The sequence below is a fragment of the Thamnophis sirtalis genome, unplaced genomic scaffold (assembly GCF_051295495.1).
Source record: "Thamnophis sirtalis isolate CommonGarterSnake01/CBP01778 unplaced genomic scaffold, rThaSir2_p1.2 scaffold_5, whole genome shotgun sequence".
NCBI lineage: Eukaryota > Metazoa > Chordata > Lepidosauria > Squamata > Natricidae > Thamnophis > Thamnophis sirtalis.
This window is the reverse complement of record NW_028261385.1, coordinates 24385494-24404238: the sequence shown is the minus strand read 5'-3', so window position 1 is coordinate 24404238 and position 18745 is coordinate 24385494. Positions and strand designations below refer to the sequence as shown.

Genomic DNA, 18745 nt, shown 5'->3' with positions numbered 1-18745 from the left:
CACCACTGGTCCTTGGATATGATTATTCTACACTATCATGCTCATATTTATAAAACTCAGTGCCTCTGTGAAAGGTAAGGATGACTGCTGCGTTTGTGGGGCAATCAGATCATTGTGTGTGTTGAAGTTGTTCTAACGCAAACCAAAGATGCATGCCAGTGCTGTGCGTGAGGTAATTTAAGGTGGTTCTGACAAGTGTTGGCATCTTCATATCCGGTCACATGGGCGGCAAGCCACTCCCATCCAGTCACATGGGTGGCAAGCCACTTCCACAAAGGAGGCCACACCCACAGTAGGTTCGAACAATTTTTGAAACCCACCACTGTTCTACATCTATAAATAAGCCATACAATGGCCAGAATGATCAAATAGCTATTTCACAATTGCATATTTCCATTAGAAACAGCAATGCTTTGCTTTCTTCATTGGAAGTACAACAAAATAAGAGAGTTGGAAGGGACCATGGAGGTCTTATAGTCCAACCCCCTGCTCAGGCAGGAAACCCGGTATTTCGGACAAATGGTTGTCCAATCTTTTCTGGAAAAAAACGTCAGTGTTGGAGCATTCACTATTGGAGGCAAGTTGTTCCACTGATTAATTGTTCTAACCATCAGGAAATTTGTAAAAGTGTGAAAGATGTGCGCCAGGCCACAAGCTGGGCTGTGCATGTGACAGTGCAGACTGACAGCAGTGGCTAATTGCTTTTGTTCCTGTTGCTGCCACAGGTTTGCAATATGTGGCACACAATAAGGTTTTTTATTCTTCGTTCCATTAAACTCTTAAGTCTTCCATGTAACTGAAGCCCATTTTCTTCTGTTCTCTTATATATGATACAGTCACGACTTCTTGCCCTCCAAGCAGTCTCACTGGTTGCAGTTTTAGAGGGGGGGGGGGCGGAATTGATGACAAAGTATTCATACACACTCTATCAAACAAACCTATAATGATGTATTTTAAAAAAGTTAATGGTGTATTTAAAACTTGTGCAATCACCTAAACCAGTTCCTAAAGCAGCATTTTGCAACCCACTAATTAATATGGTGACTCTCCTTTTGGAATCCAGGAAGCGCTCAAAAGAAAGGCAAGCCCAAAGTAAAGCCATTGGTCTCCAGTTGCGTTAAGGCAAAGCAACCAGAGCCTTTGCTGCAGTTGGGAGCCTGGAGCAATCTTCCAACAGGATTGGGCTTAGAAGACTCTTTCTGCAAAGACTTTGGGATAATAAGCTTTGTCTCACTATTATAGGGTGTACAGCAGGGGTGGGTTTCAACCGGTTCGTGGCGGTCCCCGCGAACCGGTTGGTCGGCGAACCCGGAAGTAAGTAACTTCCGGGAACGGCGAAGGGCCCACCCGCCCGCCCGCGCTCCTTACCGGTCTTTGAAGGTTTCTGCGCTTCCACGCAGGCGCATGACACATACAGCGGCTGTGTGATTCTCCGCGAGCAGCTGGATGACACATACAGCGCCTGCGTGAATCTCCGCGAGCAGCTGGAGCATCGCACAGGCACTAAGACGCATGCGTGAACTGCGCGCGTGCATGAGGACGCGGCAGGCCCCATTCCAACCGAACCGGTTGGAACGGGATTAGCAACCCACCCCTGGTGTACAGGTAATCCTTGACATAACGACACTTGGGATCAAAACTTCCAATGCTAAGCAAACTCATTTGAGACATTGTTTTGCAACAATTACTGCAGTTGTTAAGTTAATCACATGGTTGTTGAGCTAATCTGGCTTCTCTTATTGATTTTGCTTGTCAAGCAGTCTGGGAAAGTCACAAATGGAGATCACATAACCCAGGGATGCTGCAGTGTCATAAATACATACTGGCTGCCAAATACCCAAATGTTGATCATGTAACTGTTAGGATGCTGCAATTATAAGGGCAAAGAGCAAGCATAAATTATTTTTCTCATTGCCATTGTAATTTTGAATGGTCACTTAGCAGAAGGTTGTAAATTGAAGACTATTTTTAATGTTATTGTTAGGATTTATGCCGAATAGTGCTTCAATTTCTCTTGCCATTCATTATCTGGATGTTAAGGAAAGACTTGTCCCATCATGGCAAATGGGATTTTAGCTCCCAACTGGCTCTTCTTTGAGACACAGTTTGGTGTAATAGTTAAGCTAGTAAGCTGAAAGTTGCTGGCTGGGTGACTGGGACAGTCTCAGTCTAAGCCACCTCACAGGATTGTTGTAGAAGGAGAATGATATGTTTGCTGCCTTGAATTGCTTATAAAAGTAATAAAGTCAAGATAACAAAAAAAGCAATTTATTTTACAATTATAGCAGTTGGTCAACAATGATACTAATAAAATAATAGGCATGTCAGAAAAAGTGGCTTTTTAAAATGACTGGTTTGTTTTCTTAGCAGTGCGATAAGACATGAAAAGTTGAGAATTACCGTCCTACATTAATAAATGTGGTGGGAGGAAAGCAAATGTTGTGTTTATTTAGGACATTAACCAGCTGATGCCTGCATCTATCCCAACAAATGCAACACAGTTCTATGCAGCAGAAACTCCAAAAACGGAGTTTTATCTTCTCCTCAGACAGATTTTGAAGTCTAAAATAGCCTACAAAAAGAATTAAATCACAGAATGCATAGGCTTTGGCATTACGTTTTGGGAATGGAAACCATACATTAGGAGCTTTAAGGCATCCTTTTTAATTTTTCAAAATCACAAAAATGCTCAGGGCAAGGACTTCACTGCTACCAAACAAAAGGACTCCAAAAAGTCATTCTCCCTTTGCCCAACCCACCTCAAAGAGGAGTTGTAGGGGAAAGACGGAGTATTGCACATATTCGCTGCCATGAGTTACTTATAAAGTAATAAAGGTGGGATAAAATTCTAAAAAGAAATATGTTGTGTCAGACTAATCGAGGAAGGTGCTTTATAAAATCAAACAGAGTTTTGATGAATATTTGTGGCCCTGATAGGGACACAGATTTTTCTTTGACCTTTCTTTCTTGAGTTCAGGTTGGCTGACGAGAGGGACAATTTCCATGGCCCGTTTTCTCTGCACTCGGTGAAGAACAATTCTGTAAGTCCCAGTTACTGAGGTGTAGTAATCTGTCCCGTGGTTATTCTGAATGTGCTTTTCTGTGATTCCCAAATGGTTCAAAATGATTTTTACCTCAGCCTCTTCCTTCTGAAGAGTTTTGTCCTCTGACAAAAACCTGGGATCCAACTTAAAGGGTTCCAAGGGTTTGGGATACTGCACACCATTCATCCATTCACTGTTCATAATTTTGTCGATGGACCAGCGTTCTGACGGAACTGGTTGTAGGATCGCCCAAATCAGTCTCTGGCAAGGTTCAGACAGGAATGGTGGCACACTATATATCCCACCAAGAATGTACTTTTTTAGCTTGGCCACCGTGTCTGCTTGGAATGGCATGAACCCCGTGGTCATAAAATACAGCAGGATTCCTAGGGCCCAGATATCCACATAAACCCCAATGTAATTTTCATCTCTGAAAAGTTCCGGGGCGGCATAAGGAGGAGAACCACAGAAGGTGTTCAAGGGTTCCTCTTTTTGACTTACTGTGCTGAATCCAAAATCTCCCACCTTCACACACGTGTTACTGGCGTAAAAGATGTTTTCGGCTTTCAGGTCCCGGTGAATTATGTTGTTCTCATGCTGCAGAGTAGAATTTAAAAGTATAGATATAAGCAAAAAGCCAATGCAGATGGTGCAATATGGAAACTCATTCATTTTTTAGGGTTTTAAACTCTATCTGTGCTAAAAATGCAAATTTAGAATTTTTAATAAAAGCATTAAGGCAGAGATGCGAGAAATAATAAAGCGTGTTAAGAATTCTGTGCAAAATTATCAGGAGGACTGTTTTACAAGCTTCCTTAAGGATATTGCAATCTTTTCCTTCCATTTTCTCCTGGGCTTTTTCAAGATCGAATAACCACTTGTCTGGAATGATCTGAGAATTTCAGCTGTGAGTGGGGACCTCCAAAGTCCTTTCCAAAGTGTACAAGTCTATGATTCTATAAGCAATATAGGAAAATGGAAGACAGGCTGGGAAACACTGAACAATGCGATCAGTTCTGGCCACATAGTCTGAGTGAAGGCAGATTGAGATGGTTTAGGAATATATGAAGAGGCGAAGGAAATAGCAGCTGAAGAAACCCACAGCAGGTGGAGCTGGCAGGCAGAGCAATGGGGGCTATGAAGAATTAGAGAGTACTGAGCATGCTGCAGTATTGGATGCAAGCGAGTGGATGTTCAAAGGGATGAGGTTAACAAAAGGACGGGAGGAATCAGCTGAGAAACAGTATGGAGAGAAGCAACATTCAAGAGGTAGGCAGAGATGGTTTGGTCACTTTGAGGAATGTAACTGGGTATCTTAGACCACACCTAGTAGACTTCTGTCCCCTTGCCTTAATCATATGGCTTAGCATTGAATACACGGCTGTCGGTACCACTCATGTCCCTTGTCTTCTTCCTTGAATTTGGAAGCCACACCCTGATTTGCAACTCCTTCAATTAGGAGAAACTTGCAAGAGAAGCCAGTAGTATGAGCAAGAGGTAAAGAAAATGTGTTTGTCACAACTTAGGGCAGTAGGTAGCCTATATGGGTTTGTTACTTGCTCTGGGAACTCTCAAACTGAGGAGCAGGCTGTAACTTGGAATTAACAAATTCAGGGAAGATGATAGTGTTCAAAAAAAAACATGAATTGCTGCTACTATATAAAACAATAGATTCCATCTAGCTATAATAATTAAACAGAAGAAATTGTGGTGCCCTATGTACTTCCTTTTCATGCACAACTTTGACATGCAGAGTCTAAAAAAAATCTCTTGTCCTCAAAGAGTAGATTGAAAGGCAGAGAACTACAATACCTGGCCTTCAATCGCAATTACTATTTTTCTAACAGTTAATTTAGTTTTCAGCAGCTACTGAGCTACCACTCCAGAGGTGGTATTCAGCAGGTTCTGACCAGTTCTGGAGAGCCAGTAGCAGAAATCTTGAGTAGTTCAGAGAACCGGTAAATACCACCTCTGACTGGCCCCGCCCCCATCTATTCTCTGCTTCCTGAGTCCCAGCTGATCAGGAGGAAATGAGGATTTTGCAGTATCCTTCCCCTGGAGTGGGGAGGGAATGGAGCTTTTACATTATCCTTCCCCTGCCATGCCCACCAAGCCACGCCCACAGAACCGAATAGTAACACTTTTTGAATCCCACCACTGTACCATACTCATCAACCCCAGACAGAAAGGACTCACCAGGTGTTTAACGGCCGACACAATCTGAGCAAAAACGTGCTTGCTTTTTTCTTCCGATAACTTCCCATCTATGATGATTTTAGCAAAAAGCTCTCCTCCATTAGCATACTCCATGACCAGGTACAGTTTGGAGAAGGTCTCCATGACCTCATAAAGCCTGATAATGTTTGGATGGTGCAGCTTCTCCATGCTAGAAATCTCAGAAGAGAGGAGCTTCTTGGTATTGTAGTCTAATTTACTTTTATCCAGGATCTTAATGGCTACTTTTTCTGGAAAATATCATTTTGAGGTTCACATTGTTAGGCAACAAGGCTAAGAAAAATAGTACAAAACATTATTCAAGGATAACAAATTGAGAAGAATTCTGTCCTGCTGAGATGATAAATTATTCGTTCAAAGGTCTTTACCACAATCCAATTTAAATCAACTTCACATGAACCTGAACGCATTATTTTACACAATTATCAGCTTTTAAAGAAGATCTTGACTCCCCAAGTGAAGTAAGTCTTGCCACTTAGAAAGGAAAAAAAATAGAAAAATTGAATAGGTAACCTGAGTAGATCAATTTGTGCACAATCCTCAGATTGCTGATGCTTTGCAACTAAGCTTGACATGTGACTGGTATCTCCGTTGATCATTTGGATATACTTGGCTATTTGGGGCTTATGATTATCATATCCAAAGATTAGTAGTGGAGATTACAAAGACTTTTGAACCTAATTTAGTCCTCCAGCATGAACATCCAAGCCTGCTTGTGTAACAGAAAAATCTATCATTGGAAGTATTTCTAGCAGGATTACCAGATTCTGCAACAGCTTTGTTCCCTATGCCACCTGCCTGGTAAACTCGCAAGATTTGTTTTTCTCACCATGTACTTGTATACATCTGAACTAGACTGTGTTGTTTCTCTTAATATATGTGGGTATATGCATAACTTTATATTTATTTTGTCATGTTTATGTAATGTATATTGGAAGTGGTGACCCTTTGAGAGCTGTATGCAACAAAATTTCATTTTAATGCATGTTGATTAATGTACATTCAAGGTGACAATAAAGTTATCCTAAAGTCTTTTTTAAAAAAAATCTAAATATACTTGATTTACCCAATTTTTCTGCGTTAGGCATAGGGCAAAAGAAAAACACACACTTTGGGCTGCCTTTACAAGTTATTCCCATGTTTCAGTTCAGCTGGAATTATTGATTCTCTTGAAATGCTCCTGAAAATTGCAATGTAAGCTACCAGTTAATAAAGACTTTGCAAACTTGTAAATGAAAGAACATTCACTATTTCTTTGCCTTACATGAAATTCCATGATCCAGCACCAGAGCTTCATAGCAATAGCAATAGCACTTAGACTTATATATCGCTTCACAGTGCTTTTACAGGCCTCTCTAAGCAGTTTACAGAGTCAGCATATTGCCGCCAACAATCTGGGTCCTCATTTTACCAATCTTGGAAGGGTGGAAGGCTGAGTCAACCTTGAGCCAGTGGGACTTGAACTGCCAAACTTCTGGCAATCAGCAGAACTAGCCTGCAGTATTGCACTCTAACCACTGCACCTGCACAAAAGTGCACAAAGTATGCACAAAATATGTTTAAAAACCAGTCAATAAATATGTTAATCTTTCAGCCTTTGCATTAATTGGGATGATTTAGCCTGAATTGCTGCTTTCAGGACATTGTTGTGGCCTGCCATCAGCCAGTGGAGCTGGTAGCAGACTCAAGACAGTGAAGAGGCTGGGGAGGAACATGGGCCAGTCTTGGTGTCTGGGGAAGGCTCTGACGAGTCAGGGGCCAGGGCTGTCTGACAGTTATCAGCTGCCTTCAGAGTCAGACATCAATGGGGCAGAACAACAGCAGGGGCCTGTTCTCAATGTGTGCATGCGCAGAGCTGCCAGGAGAAGGGAACAGCTAAGGAACAAAGGGTCAACTCAGGAGTAAAGCCACAAGTGGACGGTGAATGGCCCCTCCCATAGGGAATAAAAAGGAGCGAAAGGGGAGTTGAGTTTGCAGGAGACAATTAGTTCAATTCATTAGGGTGAAGATCTGCTCCTGAATTCTTGCCAAGTATTGTCTTTCTAGAGTGGCATTTGGAAGATATTGGCCTGGCAATTCTCCAAGCCTGATAAAGGTCTGTAGTTGTGAAATCTCTTGAAAGACTGTTGCCTTGATTTTGCTGGAGAGGAATTCACTTTAAACTAAATTAAAGGGGTTTTATTGGGACGAGGAGTCGGCTTCGTGCTTTTGGGAAGCCTAGGTCAGAACAGACACATCTTTTCTGTACTGTATATATGGGAGTATATGTACTCCCAATATATGGGAGACACATATAACACAGGACTTTTTCAAACAACATTGTTTCGCGTCTTCTCTTTGGCCTACATGAACCCTCCATAATTCAAATTCCATTCACTGAATTGTTCTTACCTTTTGTCAGAGTGTGTATTCCAAGTTTCACTTGGGAGAAGTTCCCACTTCCAATTTTACCTCTGATGCTGTAAAACCCAATCCTCTTTCCCAGAGTTAATTCTTTTACTATTTTTTCACTCTGGGACATATCTAGTATAAGTTTCTCAAACGGGGTCAGTTGGTGTTGATTGCCTGGATGTGTTTCTGTGTTCAAAACTTCATTAGCATTGTTCTCTCCATTATCTTCATGATTCCCCCTAACATTACTGTGGCTCCCTGGATCTCCATTGCAGTGAACCATACTCATGGTCCATAGAAAGACACATATCCATGGGATATAATAAATTGATTCCAGGGAAACCTTAAAAAGGAACCTGCAATTGTAGAAGCAGCCATGAGTTCAAGATTAGTTCAGTATTGAGTATATGGAATTTCTGGGGTAGCCAGAGATGGCAAGTTTCTTCCAATTAAAGTCGATAGTTAAAGTGGATTAATTTCCTCTAATGTTCATTAGCCATTTTTAACTGCCAAGGAAGATGGTAGTGCTTATGATATGCAGGTTTAGTGAAAGATTTGCAATCAAAGCTACAAATTCATTAACTCCTAAGCAGGGAATGGTGGTGCAGCACCCAATTTAATACTTCTGAGGACTCGGGTTTCAAGATTCTAACCATTCACACAAATCCAGAGCTGATGATTCTGTATACATTCTGATCCCTTAGAATAGCTGATCACGTCAAAGAGGGGAGATGAGTGGAGGTTCTTCTTCTTCTTCTGATTCAGATCTCAGCCCAAGAACTGAACTGTTGCGATATTCATTATTATACCCTTTGGTCAGCCATGTTTCTGCTCCAACCTGGAAAGGCTTGGGCACTCTTGCAAAGTTCTGCTGTCATGATGTCACTTGTGTTCCTTCCGTTGTAGCTGCAGGGAAAAGGGGTGACACCAGAGGATGCTAGGAAGACTTTAAGCGCACAAGAGGCTGAGGGAAAGAGAAAACAAAATGTATTTTACCAATGAAGTCACGTGAAAGATCAGTGAAATGTCAACGAAAGGGCTGTCATTTCAACCATCTTCGGTTTAGAAGATGGCTTGCTTTCATATTCCCACTTCTCCAAATATTGCCAGCTGCATGCCTTCCTAAATGGAAAGAGATGCTATTTATTTAGTCATTCATTTATTTTAGTTTATTATCCATTTGCATAGACACCCATCTCAAACCATCTCTGGGATGCAAATAATCATAAATAAATGCAATCCTAGCAAGTCTTGCCTCATTTGTCGTGCAGGCCTCTGCGTGTATGTGTAACACACACCTTCAGGTTAGTTTTGACTCCTGGCAATTGCCTGGACAAGTCCCAGCTGTTTCATTGGCCAGATTTCAGAAGCAGTTTGCAATTTCCTCCTTTCTGGGGATGACAGAAAATGACCTGCCTAAGGTGACTCAGCTGGCTTTGTGCCTAGAGCAGGACTAGAAATCAGTCTCCTGGTTTCTAGCCAGTGCCTTAACCACTAGAGATGCACTGGGCTCTCTTGCAGGCCTGTAGGGCATCTGTTCACACTCTTCTAATTACGTACTGTTTACCCAAGTGTTACCACTGAATGCTTTTTACCAACACTGCGCAAACAGTGTTGATAAAAAGAGAGATGGTGCATTCTGACCCGTTACTTGTAGGCTGGCGCTGGTACAATGCTCTCTCCCTTTCTGTTTAACATTCACATGAAGCCACTGACTGCAGTCACTTGCTGCTTAACTTGGATATCATCAAAAAATGATGATACTCAAGCTGTATGTTTCAACCCCAATCTAGCCAAATGATGCTGTCTCCATCCTATTCCTATGTCTGAAAGTTGTGTGAGTTGGATGAGGAGGAACAGATTCAGGTTCAGTCTGATCAAGTGGCTATGATCAAGTGGCCCTCCTCTAAGCTCTTGGGTGTGCTTTATTTCAGTAGTATATGGAATTGTCTTGTATGGCCACAGATGGGTTTTTCCCAGATAATGGTGATGATTTTAATTATAAGTTGCTCTGAGTAATTCTGGAGTCAAGTAGTATTTAAATCTAATAACCCAAACAACAGATAAAGAACGAGTCATAGGTTGCTCTTGACTTACAACCACAACTGGAACTTCTGTTGCTAAATTGTTAACTTCTCTTGGTGATCATTAAGTGAATCACACCCAATTTTATTATCTTTTTGCCGCACCCATTTATCAAATCACACAGTCATTAAACTAATCCAGTTTCCACAATTGATCTTACTTTTTAGAAGCTGTTTGGGAATGTTGAAAATGGCAATCACATGACCCGGACTGGAGGCTAAAACATATAATGAAGAGTTACAGGAACTGGGCATGGCTAGTCTATTGAAGAGAAGGGTCAGGGGAGACATGATAGCAGTGTTATTTCCTGTCAACTTAGTTGCAGTGAATGAATCCAATGTTCATTGTTACAGGATGAAAAACAAAAATAAATAATTCTGTTATTTTCCTTTTGTTTTCAAGTTGTATTAAGAAATCCCAAGTGTTTTAGCACAGTTTTATTTAATTAAGCTCACTTTAATTTGCTGTGGATACTACTAGAAAAATGGATATTTTGGAACAGATGCATTTTCCCCAGTTCAAAACAAAAATAGTACCATTCTAGTTTAGGAACATGACCATCATGATTCATAATTCTCTCTTTGCCTCCAAGGAGACAGTTAACATCATATTGGTTCTTTTGTATCTTAAAATGCCTCTTATTTTGTTAAAGCACCTCAAATTTCTGGACAGGTTTTCTACCCATCACTATATAAAGTGAGCACTGTGAAAATGCAGTTGAAGAAAAATAGCAATTTCAAACAAATTCCTTGATGTAACTTGCATTGCAATTACCAACCTTCTACTTTAATGATATTTCTTTGGCAAGCTTTTAATCTCTGGGTGAAGTTGGCAAGACTTTAACCAGCCTGCTGCAGTTATATCACTTTCATTGCTTTTAACTCAAGGAGATGTAATTTACAGTAGGGTATATTTAACTTCGACTGTTGGCGGAATGATTTCTGTGCTCTTTTCAAGAAGCATGAATTTCAGAGCAGTCCCTTAGGTGAAAAATGAAGCGGCAATGTCTTTCTCATAAGATATCTTATAGGCATGATGGCCTTCAACTCCCATATTTCTTTGCCAGCAGAGAGGGCATTAGATTATGGAACACTTCAGAGGAGTCTTGCAAACGCTGTAATAATAATTTTGGGGTATGTGCATACCTTCAAGTCAATTTTGACTCCTGGAGACTGCCTGGCCTAGTCCTTGCAATTTTCTTGGTCAGATTTCAGAAGTAGTTCCCATTGCTTCTTTCCTAGGGATGACCAAGAGGGATTCACTCAAGTTCACTCAATTGGCTTCGTGCGTACAGCAGGACTAGAATTCACAAGTCTCCTGGTTTCTAGCCTGATGCTTTAACTATGTAATAATAATAATATAAATTAACAAGTTGACTAGTTTAGTGCAGAAGTGTCAAAACATGTGTCGTCCTGGCAGCATCACGTGATGTATCGGGACTTCCCCCCCCCCTTCGCTAAACTGGGCATGGGCGTGGCCAGCATGTGAAATATCCAGCCCATGGGCCGGGAATTTTACAACCCTGATTTAGAGTTTTCAATGTTCTATTTTCTTTCCTGCTCCCTTCTAATGCATATATTTCACCTACGAAGGTTTACAAGTTTTAAACTCAATATAATGTTTAAGAATCAAATCCCAGGAAACAGGGTAACATCGAACTCCAGTTGTAGAGTTTAATCAATATCTGATTTTAAGCTAGGCTTCAAAAGAGCTATTGCTTTGTTTTCAAGGCATAAAAAACATGAAATAATGCAGCCTCTAATTATTTAAATGGATTTATTAAGTATTGTGTTCCTTTCCTAAAAGCAGCTGCAGCAGCTTGGCATAAAAAAAAAATCACACAGCTGCAACCTCCTCCTCATCTGATCCTCTCGTGTTTGTATTTTTTCCTTTGGTCACACTAGTCAACCATTCTCCCACCTCTTTGAAATACAAAGTACACAGTCCCCCCAAGTGGGGTTCTAATGAATAGGAAATATTTTAAATTAACCTTTTCCTTGGTTCACATTTTCATTTGTTTTTTGAAGTACCTTTGCCACTACTCTACCACAGGTGAAATGGAAGAGGGGATCTCTTATAATAGCCATTTTCACTCTTTTCAATGTTTCCTTACTGTCCTTTATCATAATAAACTAACTTTCTACCAGTGTTTGCATATTTTAATAGTTATCCTTCTTTAATAAACATTCTACCAACCTGCAGAATGTATACACCAACTCAACTTTTGCCATTTGAATCTAACTTGAAACTGTTTACTACATTTCTTTTTCAAACACAATTATCTTGCTCTTTATTATATTAATTTCCAGACCCATACAGCCGGCTCCATCATACAATCTTTGGAACATTTTACTGCAAGTAATCTGGGTTTCCAGCCAACAGTACAATAATATCTGCATACCAAAGTACCTGAACATTCATATCCTCAAGTGTCACATCTCTAATATCATAAGAACCATTCCTTCTACATTTACCCATTAATACATTAAAGAACCATGAGCCATCCAATATCTCACCTAACACTGAACTATTACCTAAGCATTCATTCCATTCTTCTTTTTCCCTCAATCATTCCCAGCATTAGGCTCTTCTCCGGTGAGTCCTTCCTTCTTATTAGGGGGCCAAAGTACTTGAGTTTCATCTTCAGGATCTGGCCTTCTAAAGAGCAGTCAGGGTATCATCGAATAGAATTAGGTGACAGCAAAACAGACGTTGTTGTTACAAAAAACTACAGCTGCAGCTGTGTGCCTACTATAACAGCCAAAAACAGTATGAAAGCTGAGAATTGCATTTAGTCTCTGGTTTATCCCTGGATATTTCTTTGAAAAAGAGTTTGCTTTCTGATATCTATAAACTTAGTTCCCTGAAATGCAAGACTACAGTAGTATGAATAGAGAAATCTTCTTCTACTAGAATTAGAGAAAAGCTCTTGCAGCTTTTAACTGGATGGTCATGCAGGGAAGGAAGATAATCCCTATTATTTTTGCTAGATATATTTCCACGGAATACACAGACACATACCCATGCTCATCTTAGTCCATGTCGGTTACAATTAGCACCAATCTACCTTGCCCATATATATCAAAGCCCAACATTTCAGCAGTGCAGACCCCAGGATCCCACATAAAAGCAATCTCCTCTACCTTCAGAATGCCAAGGAAATGTTCCACATTGAGAATCCAGACTACAGTAGGAATTCTGAGATTACTATCCAGTATTTAAAGCCCAAGAGAGTCTGCAAGCTAATACTGTACTCTGGATCTCAAGATTCAAAAGAGCTAAAGCTATTTTTATATCCATGATCATACACTCCTTGTGGCATTTCTTTCACTCACTAATCCATTCAGGATTTGCCTAAACTTTCGCCCGATACCAGCCTGCACAAATCACAGCAACTCCTTCAAATGTATTTGTTTACATTCATTTTGCAATTTAGAAGCTTTACCGACTGGGTGAGAGTGTTGGTCTGCTTACAGTATTAACAACTGTAAACAACAGCAAGAGAAACACAGGCTATGTAGTTCTGGAAAATCACATAATCTAATAAACTGCATGACAATTTGAGTTTGGGGCCCTGCCTTAAACCATCAGTGCACGTTTTCCCACAGTTCTATGAGTGACCAACAGATCTGGAAGCCGTGGAATTTTTCATTGCATCCAATCAATTGACTCTTTTGTTGCTTTGGCAGCTATATTTGAAGGAAGAGACCTATAGCACTTAGCAATAGCACTTAGACTTATATACAGCTTCACAGTGCTTTACAGCCCACTCTAAGCAGTTTACAGAATCGGCCTATTGCCCCCAACAATCTGGGTCCTCATTTTACTGACCTGGGAAGAATGGAAGGTTGAGTCAACCTTGAACCTGGTGAGATTTGATCTGCCAAATTGCTGGTACCCGTTGTTCAGCAGAAGTAGCCTGCAGTACTGCACTCTAACCCCTGCACCACCAGGGCTTTTATACCAAGAATAAGTTGATTTTTCCAGTTATGGTAAAGAGTAAGATGGCAAGAGAACATTGCAAGCAAACTTACAGGAGCAAAAAACCATTCTGATGATACTGCAGATTTAATATTTTTCCTGGATTATGTACTGAGCCAGTTGGAATATCACACCAAATCTTAATTCACTATGATAAGAATAAGGTACACCAAATCAAAAGTTGGGTTCACAGACATCCTGTTCTCACAACGCATTTAGGTGGAACCAGTAAAAATATGTTAAAAGCCCAGTCAGGTAACAAATTCAGCTATACCAGAGTAACAATAATTCTGCCCACTTGAGGGGTCTTAAGATTGCTTAAACCCAGTGACTTTGCTTAGTCCTTCAAGAAAAAGAGGTAGAGATTCTAACTCTTCAAATAAATATTCCATCTTGTACACCTAAATATCTATGGAGATTCTCAGCCATCCAGGTCATGGTTGACCCAAAGATGCTTTTTCAAGAGGCAACTGGACTTTCTGGTTTTTCTTTCAAGACGTTTCACTTCTCATCCAAGAAGCTTCTTCAGGCTCTGACTGGATAGTTCTTCTTCCATTCCCCACTGTCCAGTCAGAGTTGAAGAAGCTTCTTGGATGAGAAGTGAAATATCTTCAAAGAAAAACCAGAAAGTCCAGTTGCCTCTTGAAAAAGCATCTTTGGGACATCTTGTACACCACTGCAGGCAATTGTTCTCAAATGGGGAGTCTTTTCTTTCAAGGGCCCATTTGGTTAGCAGCATCTTTTTTTAAAAAAAAGAAAGAAAAAAAGACAGTTTTCTGACTCTTTGCTGCCATCTAATGGTCACTCAGATTTTTGCAACTGAGATTTGGTAGCCCTGTTGGAGAAGAAACAAGAAACTTGAATTTTCCATACAATACTAACTCTTAACTCTTCTTGATGATGAACAACTATTTCCAGCATCTTCAGTTAAGAACAATGTGACCTCGGAATGCATCCAGCACCCCAGTATTTTGGAAATGGGTTCATTTTAGTTAATCCCAGGCCATTGAGCTCAGACATTATTTTCCATTTCTTTCTACTGGTGAGCTAATTCTGAAATTGAATTTCTACTGATGAGCTTATTCTGAATTAATTAACATCTCAGTGGAGTCATAGTTGTCAGGACAACAAACAGAAAAATGCATCCTCATTAGACCTCTTGGAACAAATTTATTTTTATGTAATATAGCCAATCATAGGTTATCAGAGAACCCTCATAAATGCTTTTTATATACTGTAGATTTTTTAAAAAATCTCAGGAAGCTGAACAACAAAAGAAACCCATCTTTTTAAGGAGATGGGCTGTCCATTATAACTCCTGTCTGCAAAGCCAGTTTTTCTCAATCTCAACATCTTTAAGACATGTGGACTACAGACTTCCAGAATCAGCCAGTTAGCATGGGGAATTCTGGGATTTTTAAGTCCACAGTCTTAAAATTACTGAAGTTGAAAAACCCTCAACCACAGTAAGCCAACACGACAACAAACTACTAGAGGGAGTTACAGTACATCGTGTGGATGGATTCAGGTTTTCTACACCTGATGTGAACTATGGCATACAGCAAGGACAAAGTGAATGATTGTGAATACATTTGGAGCAAGCCTGAAGAAATAAATTCAAAACCCTTCCATTCATACAGCATTCATGAAGAGAGTCCTTTCCTTTATAAAACAGTCAAAGAGTCAAAATGAGGCAAATGTACCCAATATCCAGGAGATGTTTTAACCTGACACTACTGGGGCAGTGATGAGATCTGATTATGAGAACAACCAAGATACCACTGAGAGATCTAAAAGGCCAATTTTAGATAGTCTGGGAGAGAATATGATTGCTAAGAATCAACAATGACTTGATGGCTCATAGTTAATCAATCAGTCAATCAATAACCTAGGACAGTCTTCCCCAACTCGATTTCTTCTGAATGGATAGCTCAACCTGTCTGGACATTATTGGACCTTAAGACTGATCTAGTCAATTCTAGTTGCTGAACAGAACTCCTTCTTTCATGCAGAATAGATACATCCTTAAGTGATGCAAGCAAAACCACAAAATGCACACACTAAGCAACAGGACTGTGCTTCTCACTCACAGAGGAGGAAGGGGAAGGAAACAGAGAGAACAACTTTCCTGAAAAGTTTGATAATGCTTCCACCAATGACATTTGTCTAACTGGATGATTAGTGGCATGAAATTATGCTATGCCAATGGCATATAACAATACTGTAAAATCATGCTGTTTAATCCCAATTAAGGGTACAGTTTATCAATGCCACATTCTACTGTGCCTAGATTTCTCTGCTTTACAGTTACTAATATTGATAGTGCACAGTTATGTCTCCAGTAGTTCATAGTACAACATCATTGCGGATATTTCCTTTCCCCAATATTTTTTTTCCTTTCAAGGAAATATTTCTTTTTATGCAATAGTCTTTTGCAATAATTATGGACCTATTTTAAAGCATCATCTGTGAAGTTCACAGAACTTAAGTTTCCATATATGGATTCCTCTTGTATAGAAGAATTAATATAATGAATATTTAGAGGAATTTTACATTCACAAAGAAACTTTGCACAGGATCTAATCTAAAACTAATATTACACATGAAAAATAACATTGCTAATTATATTAACCTGGATTCAGAATGAACTGTAATAATAATAGAAATTTTTTTACAGTAACAGAATTTCAGACCTAGTTAAGAAAAACCCTAACCCTTAACACTTGATCAAGGATGTTAAAATAAAATTCAGCTTTCCAAAAAATACATGCATCCACAGGCAGCTTCCTATGTTTCCTGTAGGCGTACCTGCGCATGTTGTGAGGATGACACATACATGCATGTATATATTTACATATTAGGAAGATGCAGCTCTGCATTATCCTTAGTTGCCCAGCCAAGCCAAATAAAGCAGTTACCGCCCTATTGAGCCTTAACTCCCAAGAATAGTTTCCTGGTTATTGTTTTGATGCCAAATATGAAGGCATAATAAATTATAGCACCTTTGGCTGAAGATATCAGACGGAAGGCAAAAAAAAAAAAAGCCTTGGGAAGCTTCACTTCCCCATCCTGCAGGGCAGTTTTTCACAATCCTTGTGTGATACGTTAGAATAAATCATAATTCTTATTCATATGGAAGAAGAAGAATGAATAAACAAGAAATAAAAATAATACATAATAATTTCCTATTCAGGTAGAAGAAACGAAGGCGGGGAAGGGACCCGAGGCTACCCCCGACCCTTCAGTCCTTCCAGGCGCCCGAATGAACTCCAACTTACTTCCTCGCCTCCGAAGAGCCGCCCTGTCCCCGCTTGCCTCGCTGACCCAGGAACAAAGCCGCCCGGAGAAGAAGGCGAAGAGCGGCACCGGCCTCGCCCGCCGCCCGCAGTTCAGAGAAGTCGCCTCCGGGCTGGGCGGCCGCCCGACAGCTTCTCGTGTACGCTCTGTGAGTCGCGCCTAAGAAAAGGAGGTCGCCTCAGGTCGGGAGGCGTCCGGCCACGTGGAACCACCGCGCATTAGCGGGCAGCTGGTCGAAGAAGGAGACGGTTGCAGTTTTTGCCTAGGTCGCCATTCGATGCCTGCCTGCTGCTCCCTTGGGAACCAAAGTTAGCTGGTTGAAGAGAGGGACGCTTGCAGTTCTTGCCTGTGACGCCGAAGGTTATTAGCAGGGAGCCCAGTCTATTTAGTTAGAAATATAAATATATTTTAAATGCATAGAGCGGGCTGCCTGTTAATAGCCTCCAGAGTCATCAAGCAGGCAAAATTGCAACACCCCCCCCCCCTCTTCAACCAGCTAACTTTGGTTCCCTAGGGCAGTGTTTCTCAACCTTGGCAACTTGAAGATGTCCAGACTTCAACTCCCAGAATTCCCCAGCCAGCGAATGCTGGCTGGGGAATTCTGGGAGTTGAAGTCCGGACATCTTCAAGTTGCCAAGGTTGAGAAACACTGCCCTAGGGAGCAGGCAGGGATCCAATGGCGACCTATTTTTTTTCCCCTCTCCAACCAAAGGTGTCCGGAGTTGGGATGTGATAGCCTTCATGGAGATCTTGTAATCTTCACTTGTAAAACAGAAGAGGCTGTACTTCCTGAGAATGGTAAGGAAGATCAATCTATCTCAGTATCTATTTCTGTCCTACTAGCAGCACCATTGAGAGTGTCCTGACATAGGGCATTCTTGTATGGTTTGGGAGCAGCTCTGCAGTGGACAAAAAAGCTCTACAGAGAACCATTAAAATTGCCCAGAATATCACTGGGCTCCAGCTACCAGCCCTGGATGACATCTTCGCATCTCGCTGTTTGAGGAAGTTGCATAACATTTTCAGAGATTCTTCCCATCCAGCCTACAATCTGTTTGGACTGTTGCCTTCTGGCAGAAGACACAGAACAATTAAAACTAGGAACGCACGTCTTCTGAATAGCTTTTATCCCAGAGCTATAATTGCACTCAACAATGAACTAAAGGGTCACCATCAGTGAGCTATTGGACAGCACTACTTGGTCTGTTGTGTGGATGCTTGGGTGGTTTAGGGGTGGGGAATTTTTGGTGGTTAGGGGTGTGTTTGGGGATTGTTATGTGTGTTGGGCCTGGTCTCTGGGTGTTATGTGAATTCCGTTGTATGTGTATACTGCGTACATATGTACAATGACAATAAAGTCCTCAATGGAACTGCATCTACACGGGGGGAGGTATGCAGTGGAGTACCCCAAGGTTCTGTTTTAGGCCCAGTACTCTTCAACATCTTCATCAATGATTTGGATGAGGGAATAAATGGGGAACTCATCAAATTTGCAGATGACACCAAGCTGCCAGGAATAGCCAACACTCCAGAAGATAGGCTTAAGATACAGAAGGATCTTGACAAACGTGAACATTGGGCACTATCTAATAAAATGAAATTCAATGGTGAAGAGAGTAAGGTTCTACAATTAGGCAAGAAAAATGAAATGCACAGGTACAGTATAGGTGGTACCTTGCTCAATAGTAGGAATTGTGAGAGGGATCTTGGAG

The 18745-nt window shown here is 40.8% G+C and overlaps 1 protein-coding gene across 2 annotated transcripts; it reads right to left on the bottom strand.

The window, feature by feature from the left end:
* Window positions 1-2252: 2252 nt before the first annotated feature.
* NIM1K (NIM1 serine/threonine protein kinase) lies at window positions 2253-17129 on the bottom strand. 2 transcript variants are annotated; one of them, XM_087715468.1, is made up of 4 exons: window positions 17015-17129; window positions 7671-8634; window positions 5241-5509; window positions 2253-3641 (listed from the first exon to the last, which is right to left on the bottom strand). In XM_087715468.1, exons 2-4 carry the CDS (start codon window positions 7957-7959, stop codon window positions 2892-2894), a joined length of 1308 nt encoding a protein of 435 aa, XP_087571594.1. In that variant the 5' UTR covers window positions 7960-8634; window positions 17015-17129; the 3' UTR covers window positions 2253-2891. The 2 variants fall into 2 exon arrangements, with proteins under 2 accessions (XP_087571594.1, XP_013921159.2); XM_014065684.2 differs by lacking the exon at window positions 17015-17129 and having other exon boundaries at window positions 7671-9554.
* Between the last annotated feature and the right edge of the window lie 1616 nt (window positions 17130-18745).